Source organism: Nematolebias whitei, chromosome 2 (assembly GCF_014905685.2).
Source record: "Nematolebias whitei isolate Nwh7 chromosome 2, NemWhi1, whole genome shotgun sequence".
NCBI lineage: Eukaryota > Metazoa > Chordata > Actinopteri > Cyprinodontiformes > Rivulidae > Nematolebias > Nematolebias whitei.
Genome location: NC_056499.1, coordinates 8,196,072 through 8,205,681, shown reverse-complemented (window position 1 = coordinate 8,205,681; position 9,610 = coordinate 8,196,072). Strand labels below are relative to the sequence as shown.

General features: G+C 40.3%; 1 protein-coding gene across 1 annotated transcript in view; it reads right to left on the bottom strand.

Moving 5' to 3' along the window:
* LOC119422521 (ephrin type-A receptor 6-like) overlaps positions 1–8,910 on the bottom strand; it is an 85,771-nt gene extending 76,861 nt beyond the window's left edge. The window contains 1 exon segment of the mRNA XM_037689901.1: positions 8,783–8,910. Within this exon segment, the coding sequence (XP_037545829.1) occupies positions 8,783–8,861 (79 nt within the window). The 5' untranslated portion in view covers positions 8,862–8,910.
* Between the last annotated feature and the right edge of the window lie 700 nt (positions 8,911–9,610).

Here is a 9,610-nt window from a genome sequence, read left to right as displayed (position 1 = left end):
ACCGCGCTCTCTGAGGTCAGCAGACCAGATGCTTCTCTCAGTCCCAGAAACCCGTCGTAAGCTCAGAGGTGACAGGGCTTTCTCTGTTGCAGGTCCACGACTGTGGAATGAGTTGCCACTGAGTGTCCGGCAGGCTCCCACACTCTCAGTCTTTAAGTCTCGCTTGAAGACCCACTTCTATTCGCTTGCCTTTAACACGGTGTGATTTGTTTTGGTCCTGTCTGTTCTCTACTCTGTGGGCCATTTTAGTTAGCTTCTGCTGCTATTTGTATATGTATTTCTATTTTATGTTTTCCTGTCTGCTGTGCATGTTTGGTTCTTTTGTACAGCACTTTGGTTGGCCTTGTTGCTGTTTTAAGTGCTATATAAATAAATTGGTATGGTATGGTATGGTATGAACTTGTGACAACAACCATGTCTGTGTATTTGTCTAATTTGGGTCATCATTAGATCTGACTGGCTAAGACACTACCTTTGCAAAGTCTTTCTGAGCTGGGAGGACTTTTGAATCACTTTTTTAATTAATACTTTAATACTTCACCAGGCAAATGCACAGGCCAAATATGGCCCGTGGGCCACCAGTTCACAGTGGCTGTTTTAGGTATTTTCACTTTAAACATTGTTAGTTTAATCCCACTATTTTTACTTTTGGTTTGTTTGGGCTTAAGCACCAAATAGTATGTCATGTTAGGTGAAATACACAGTAAATCTGCTGCAGCCGAACATTACCTGGACAAAGCAGAACTTTTATCTTTCAGTCTGAAAGAACGATCCTACTGATCTTTGTACAGAGGCAATAATGCCATTATCATTGCTTTGATGGGACCTATGATTAAGCAGCTTGTCTGAGAGAAATATGTGGAAAAAGTACATGTTCATAACAGCGTCTCATTGAAGAGGTTTGTTTTGGCAAAAGAAAACTATTTTGCAGATTTTATGGAGAAATTACTTGAACTCATCAAAAACTACTAAATGCAATTAAGCAATAACAGTAACACGTACGGCAACATTATGCACCGATCGAGAAAATTTTAAACAGCAATACAGCATTCTATAGCGATGAGTCGGACAAACTAAGACCTTGATTTGTGACTTGACCTTGAAGCTGGGACGATGAAAAGTGTATGCAATGCTCCGTCTAGCAATGATGCATATCTTTATGATGTTTCATTAAATAATCTTGAAGGGATGAGAAGTTATGGGCAAAACAAGAAAAGGTTTATGGACAGATGAACAGGCGGAGACTATATCGTAATACGTCCTGCCTTTGACAGGCGTACTAAAACAACTAAAACAACTAAAACAACTGCTCCACCTGGGTGCATCACAGGGGTGATGGGTTAAATGCAGAGAACCAAGTTTGTCATTGTATGGAACATAAATGAATGACAAATGTTAAGATATTTTGTCTAGACTGGTTGTGGGGTTTTTTGATCTGCTCAGAGACGGGATTATAATGAAATTATGACCCGGTTCTGACCGGGTAAAACTGGGCCAGCAACTCTAAAAAGGAGTCTCCCAGGGATTCAATATCCGTCAAGGAATAGAGTTTAATCTGCTTGCTACATCATATAGGAAGGCTTTTGAAGCACCGTCTCATACTTCTGTACATGTCATAACCACATAAGATCCATTGAGATCACACTTAGTCACGCCCCCTCATACACTGACAGGTTGTGCTCCTCTTCTGTGAAGGAAGAGTCTAGGACCCTATAAATGAGTAATGACATGGGACATCTGCCCCTTCCGGTTGCTGCTCGTGTCGAACTGTCCCAGAAAGGCAAGCGCTGTAAACTGTACTTTTTTCCTGCCTTGATTTAATATAATTGATTAAACTTAATTGACGTTTCCTTGATTTATTGATATTTTGGGTTGCCACTTCTGTGGGAGGTCCGAGCTGGGGGAAGAGACGTGGGCTGGAGAGGGTTTCCGGGTCCGGTGGCCCGCAGCCAGCTCCCGTCTTTAACACAACAAATAGCTCTTATACTTAAAGATGTTTTGCCATTTGAGGTTTCAGATAAATATATGTTGAGTAATTTTCTGATATAGATTGAATGAGCCCAATGGTAGGTGTCTGACAGAGAATTCTGTAACTAATAATCCATCCCTCCCTCCATCCATCCATCCATCCATCCATCTATCCATCCATTCATCCATCCATCCATCCATCCATCTATCCATCCATTCATCTATTCATCTATCCATCCATTCATCCATCCATTATCTTCCTCTTGTTCTGAAGTCGGGTTGCGGGAGCAGCAGCTTGAGCAGGGAGGTTCAGACATCTATTTGGAGGACTCCAAGGCATTCCCAGGCCAAACGAGAGACAGAGAATCTCCAGTGTGTCCTTGGTCTTCCTTGGGATCTCCTCCCAGTTGGACATGTCCAAACCACCTCAACTGGCTCCTCTCAATGTGGAGGAGCAGCGGTTCAAATCTCTCCCAGCTAACTGAACTTCTCACGCTATCTCTAAGGGAAAGTCCAGCTACCATGCAGAGGAAACTCATTTCAACACCTGCATGTATGATCTCATTCTTTCAGTCACTACCCAGAGTTTGTGACCATAGGTGAGGGTAGGAATGTAAACTGACTGGTAAACAGAGAGCGTTGCCTTACAGTTCAGCTCCCACTTCACCATAACGGACCGGCACAGAGTCCACAATACTGCAGATGCTGAACCAATTTGTCTGTCAATCTCATGCTCCATTCTTCCCTCACTTGTGAACAAAACCCAGATATACTTGAACTCCTCTACTTGAGGTAGAACCTCATCCTCGACCTGAAGAGAGCAATCCACCCTTTTCTGACTGAGGACCATGGTTTCAGATTTGGAGGTGCTGATTCTAACTAACAATCCACATGATTTTCTTCAGTGGCAAATGTTCAAACAAAAAATGCAGCTGACTAAACTTTTTACTGATTAACCCTCACTCCCTGTTATCATGTTTACAGTTCTACACTTTCATTACACTGAACCATGTTGTTCCTCTGAAAAAGAAGACTGGGGCTGATGACCCTTACTCTCCACAACTAATTTAAAATAGACCTCAAAAAGTTGAGAAGAAAATGGTGTTCAACAAATTTAAGAAGAGTTTGAGACAGATAGTCTCCTGACATATGAAAATGTTGCTTGCAGTGCTGGATCTGCTCATCACTGTTAAATAGAGAAGGTTTAAATAAGCACTGCAGCCAGTTAGTGTCACAGCTCTGTGTGTTTCTGTAACTGTCACTATAGTGACAACTTTTTCAGCTTCGATGCAAATAAAATTGTTTTTATTGGAGAAAAAATCACTGCACTGTGGAACACAAAAATACTCAAAACACTGACATTGAATTCCATCTGACAAGACGCTTTTTGAGAAAACTTAACATGCAAAATAATGCAGAACCACATCTATTAAATATTATTAATCCCTGAGGCTCATGAACATTGTATTTCAAACTGTACTCTGGATTTTAACTTAATTAAAGTAACTTTAGGTCTTTTTATGCTTTATTTTAAGGGCTGTGGTAGCTTAGTACCACAGTTTTGTAATCCTGAGGTTCAGTAGCAGCTGGTCAATAGAGGGCGCTAGGGTGCCACCCCACCACTCACAATATTACTTTGAAGACTTAAAAATTTTGAATAAAAATGAAATAATAAAATAACAATATTTCAAAATATCTGTAATTTTTTGTTGTTGTTGTGTTTTAAAGACTCATTCATGTTCAGGACAGGTCATGTCATGCTTATGACAGTATCATGTCAGCCTTATGAAGACCTCTTCAAATAAAGTGTTACCAAATATTTTATAGTTAATGATGAGTAAAGTTGTTTCTTTCAAAAATGTTGTCTCTGAGTGATGATGTATTTCTGTCCGGGCGGTGCTAGAATCTTTGCCCACAGACTCTCATTAAAAGTTGTACATGTGCAGTAGCTCCTCTTCATTACAAGCAATAGGAAGATTCTGGGCGCACCACTTCTGCGCCAAGAATACGGGCGCACGATACAAATAGTGCTTCTGGTACTAGAACAGATTTTTTTAAATGTATTATTTATTATTATTATTATTTCTGGTCCCGGAACAGATCGTAGGCAGCCCGGTGGCACAAGTGGTAGAGCTGATGCCTCTCAGCGAGAAGGTTGCCCGTTCAAATTTCGGTCCGGGCGCTTTTCTGGGTGGAGTTTGCATGTTCTCTCAATGCATGTGTGGGTTTTCTCTGGGTACTACGGTTTCCTCCCACAGACCAAAAACATGCGTGTTAGGCTGATTGGTAACTCTAAATTGTCCATAGGTGTAAGTGAGATAGTGAATGGTTGTTTGTCTCATTTGTGGTCCTGTGATGGACTTGCGACCTGTCCAGGGTGTACCCTGCCCCTCGGACAGTGATTGCTGGACATGGGCACTGGCAACCCCCGTGACCCAAAATGGAAGAAGCAGGAGCAGGTAAAGATAATGGATGGATGGAACTTATATTACTATAGTAATGATGATAAAACATTCACATGCATTGCTTAAATTTATGATGGTTTTTGATATTGATAAAACCCAGGGTTATTAATTTTTAGGTCTGTTTCACACATGCCAAGTTTCTGTCTATTGCTGAGGATGGCAAGCTAACTCTAGTTTCGAACCAGGTAATCAGTTGAAGCCCCATAAATCCTTCCAGTGCTGTAGGTGTTTTAAACTTACAGCTACATTCTCATTCTCTCTCTTAACTGTATATACACACACATATATATATATATATATATATATATACATACAGTTATATATACATATATACTGTATATATTTGTCCATTTTGGAGTTATAGCCCCCCCCCCCCCCCTTCCAGGATAAAACTCCACCAGCTGCCACTGCTGAGGTTGCAGGTTCAAGCCCAGACTGAGTGAGGCATTCGACGTAAATAATTGCTAAATGTTTTGTGTGGTAACCCCTGCATCAAAGTGAAAAAACACTTTTTTTTTGTGTTATTTTATTGATTTTATACTTGCCTGAGGAACACGTTTCATTCTTCCATGTCTCAGACACTCTGAATGGCATAAATCAGATTCTGATAAATTTATAAGCCAATACTTTGATCAATCGATTAGAGACGTGAAAAAATGTTTTACCTAACATTTAGAGCAAAATTTACAGTTGAGTAATTAGTGAGAATCTTAAGTTTCAGGAGGAACATATCCAGTTAATTTGTTTACAACTGTATATGATGAATTTACACACGTGAGAGGAAGGATAACCTGCATGAGTCACAAACAACACTAAAAGTGCACAATGGAACTGCGTTTTCAAACTGTTTGACCTTGAAATGTACCATCACCATCACACACATACACACAAAGGATATATTTTATCCTTTATTTTTTTTCCAGTACCTTGAATTATTTTGACCTAAAAAAAATTTATGGTCAATAAATAACCTGTTAAACAAAGACTTCCTCTCCCTGCTCATCGTTTTGAGCCTAAGAACACACTCACACGTGTTATAATCTAACAGACACTGGGTCTTTCTTGCTATATTTTAAACATATCACGTTGTCAATTTTTTTTCCAAGTTCCCCCCGAGTCTACCCGGCTCCTCTTCAAGCCTGTCACCATCACAGGCAGACAGGCATCCTGGTGGGAAAACACACACAAACACGCACGCACACACAAATGAGGAGACTGACATTTGGCCAGCGGTAGGACTCCTGTCGTCTAAAACGCATGGCCTAAACATGAAACATCCGGGGTGGAATACTAAACACACCTCTGCAAATGTGCAAAGTGAGAGATGTCAAGAGCAAATTACATTATGGCAACTTTTTTTTTTTTTACTGCTGTGACTCAATATGGCTGAGGAGAGACAACATCATTATGTCTTGTACTTTTTTTGCAGCTGTAGAAACTATCCACATAATCAGATTATAGGTCGGATAATTTCCTAAAATAGTTACAAGAGTTAACCCCTTACATAAACTAGAACCAGGTGTGCCACACACACAACACAATATATGGTGTATACCTACCACAGAACACCCAGAGGAATAAAGAAGCACCTCAACAGCATCAGCTGACAGATTTTGCCGGAGGCTGACAGTTGCTGTAACATCCTGTGGCCCCTATAGCTCTGGTCATGCCTATATGCACTCAGACTTTGGAGCTAAATTCACCCCTAAAAGTTTACATGCACTGTAAAAAAAAAAGATATTAAACACTAATAAATATGAAGAATTTCCCCCCCCAAAAAATAAAGACATGGACTTGTTCGCTTCACGTTCAGGGAGCTTTCTCAAATCAAAAGGTAGAATGAATGAATGAATGAAGAACAGGAGAGCTTTGAAAATGCCAAATTTGATTACACCCCTGTGAGAAAAAAGTTGTAGCCAGAACTTTTGCACAGAACGGGTTCTTGGAGCTGCTGCGAGAACAAAATGACGTAATATTTGTGACACAATTATGGGATTCGCCTGGTTAAATAAAGGTTAATAAATAAAAGAAATAAATAAATGTCAGAGAGAGCAGATTTCTGCACTTCATCACTTTGCTTCTTCTTATATTTGAGATCATATTGTTCCATATTTTCCTAACAGAGCACTTTGCTCTCAGACTACAGGCTTACTCGTGGTTCCTAGAGTTTCCAAAAGCAGAATGGGAGGACGATATTTCAGGCTCTTCTCTTGTGGAACCAACTTCCAGTTTCTGTCTGTGAAGCTGACACATGGTCCAGTTTTAAGACTGGGCTTAAGACTTTACTTTTTCATAAATCCTATGGTTAGGGTTGTCTTGTTATTCTGCTATAGGCTTACAGTGCTAGAGGACAAATTGACCTAATTTCCTTAATTGAATTGTAAAAATTGAATAGTTTTCATTTGTTACTATTTCTATCTTAACATGTGATTCTTGACCTGCCATTGTGTATCTGTTCCTCTCAAACCCAGCCGGTCGAAGCAGATGGCCACTTGTCCTGAGCCTGGTTCTGCCAAAGGTTTCTTCCTCATGAGGAAGTTTTTTTCTTTCCACTGTCGCCTTCACGCTTGCTCAAGATGAGAGTTCTGTGATGGAGTTAAATTCTAAGCAGTCTGCTCCTCAGATAAATAACGTTAAATTATTATTTTTATATATGAATGTTTGTGTTCAGTGCTCTGAGACGACTTCTGTTGTGACTTGGTGCTGTATAAATAAATTGAATTTAATTACTTCTTGCACAGTTAGAGCTCAGCTTTAATGGTCCATTGTAAGTTTTAGACAAGTAAAATCTGAGACCTGTTTCTCGGGTAAAAACTGTTGCTCACCAGTTTGAGCCACGCGTCTGTGGAGAGGTTCAGTTTCTCCATTTTAGAAGTCTGAACATCCCTCACTGCACTGAACAGCAGACACCACACTGCTCAGTTTGGGGGGTCTGTTCCTGGTATGGACCTGACACTCTCTGACGGTCCTGTTGGATTTAAAATGTACTGAAATGTCATGCCTTATGAGTTTTTCAGATATTCCGCAACATGTGGGATGACAATGTTTTTACATTTGTTTGTGAACATGTTCCCATGCGGAGAAAGGAAAGAAAATTAACACACAACACGTCATAAAAGCTTCCCAAACAAGTGGATATTCTAACTGGGATTCTGTCAAATCAGCAAAAAAAAATCTAAAAATCACCAGAGAACAGAGTGGGGAGGAAAAGAAAATCAAAGTCAAGATTGTCATGTTCTACCTGTAATTTACAAAAACGGTCAAACTTGAACATCAGCAACCTAAAATCTCTAACCAAAGTTGTTGATTCATTTTGGTTATTAGCTTCCTTCTGGTTAGCAGTGCGCTCGTCATCCAGCAGAGAACACATGGGTTAGAACTATAAGTGTTACATTTAAAAAACTGTTATAAAGCTTGTGTTTTTTCATTCACTCATGTATTCAACCATTATTTATACAGGTTAGTCTCATTGAGCCCCGAGGACTCATTTACAAGAGAGACCAGGTTGAGAAGGTTCTGTAAAAAGTTTTTATATCCTTTACATGTGATAACGAGGCACAGCTGGCAGGTATTAGTCGAGTTGAAATACATATCACAAATTGCATCTACAGCAAATCGACCAATTTCTTTTACCGTCTAAAAACTTCTTCCACCCTTGTTAATTCGTCCGTGCACGTCCCTGTAGCTAGTTCCAGCCGTATTGAATGTTGAGGTTTTTAAACACGCAAAACTTGTAACGAACTACCTGATTTAACTGAGTACAAAAGTAACTAGTTACTTGTTTTTGACCAGGTCACCTTTAGAAACGAGCTTCATCTCATCAAGCTTTTAAAAGGAAGGCGATGATGATGATGATGATGAAGTTTAACTGAAACTTATTTTTTAGTGTGATTTAACTGTTACACTTCATGTTAACATAAAATATCGACTATACAATTTAGTCAAACAGAAAAAGTGCAAATTGATTTTATTGATGAAATTTTAAGTTGTTTTTTTTTACAGTTTGATAATAAAGATCAGGGTGTTTCAAGAGTTTAGCATATATTTCATCAGAGATACTGATGTTTATACCGTGGACACAACTAACATGCAGTCCTACAGATTATTAGCCCACTATTATTATTATTGTTGTTGTTGTTTTTTGGTGTTGTTGTGTGCAGAGAAAAGATTGCCAGTCTGTGAAAACCTGATTCTTTAAGCTTTATAGCCAAAATCCATTGATGCTTTGCTGCACAGGAAACAAGACATAATTGAATATTTATGGTTATTTCACAGCCCGTGTGTGCTCAACTCTTAAAGAATGGTTGGAAATGTTGCGATCTGGTTGCTCTCCTCCTGTTCGGACTCACCTTGGTTGGAGGTCCCCGGGTCCGGCAGGACACTTTCCATCAGCAGCAGAAGCACGCAGCATCTCCCAGCGGAGCGCATCGTTGAGCCACAACTAAAACTGCCTCCTATAGATCCACAAGCTGAGGAGGGAATAATGGGCTTTCAGGAGAACAAAGAAAACAAAAAAGGGCTCTGAACGCGTCCAAACATCCACACTCGGGGGGTCTCAGTCGAATCCACAGGAGTTCTTCTTTCTTATTTTTTTATTTTTTATTTTTTTCAGTCAAGCATCCCCGGATCCGCTGTTACGCATGAACGAGAGGAGGGAAATAAAATAAAATTCATCATCGACTAAGTTTGACAAGCATCTTTAAAGCTCAAGTTGTCGAAAAGGACCAAAAAGTCTGATCATCCAGGTTTTTTTTTTGTTTGTTTGTTTGTTTGTTTATTTGTTTTCCAAAAATTGACGCTAAAAAGAAAAAAGACGATGTGCTGGAAAATCCGCGACTTTCCGCCTCACTTTGGGCCGCAGCATCCCGAGCTGCGCCTCGGCTCCTCTGCGTGCATCTCCCTCCGCGTGCTCACGATGCTTCTCAGGACAGGAGCGACGCTCGTGCGCAGACTGACAGCTCGTGCGTTCGTGCCAAGTCCACGTGTGCGCACGCAAAACTTGTCGATTTCTCTCCACATTTCTCACTTTTCAGCCGTTCAAACCGGAAAGTGCGCGCTTCTGCTGCGTTATTGACTCGTGCGTTGAGGAGCTGGAGAGCAACATGAAGCCGTAATAACACCATCAAGCCGCGCTGTGGCTTTCACTTGCATTCAATTACGTTGTGGGGATGCTAATG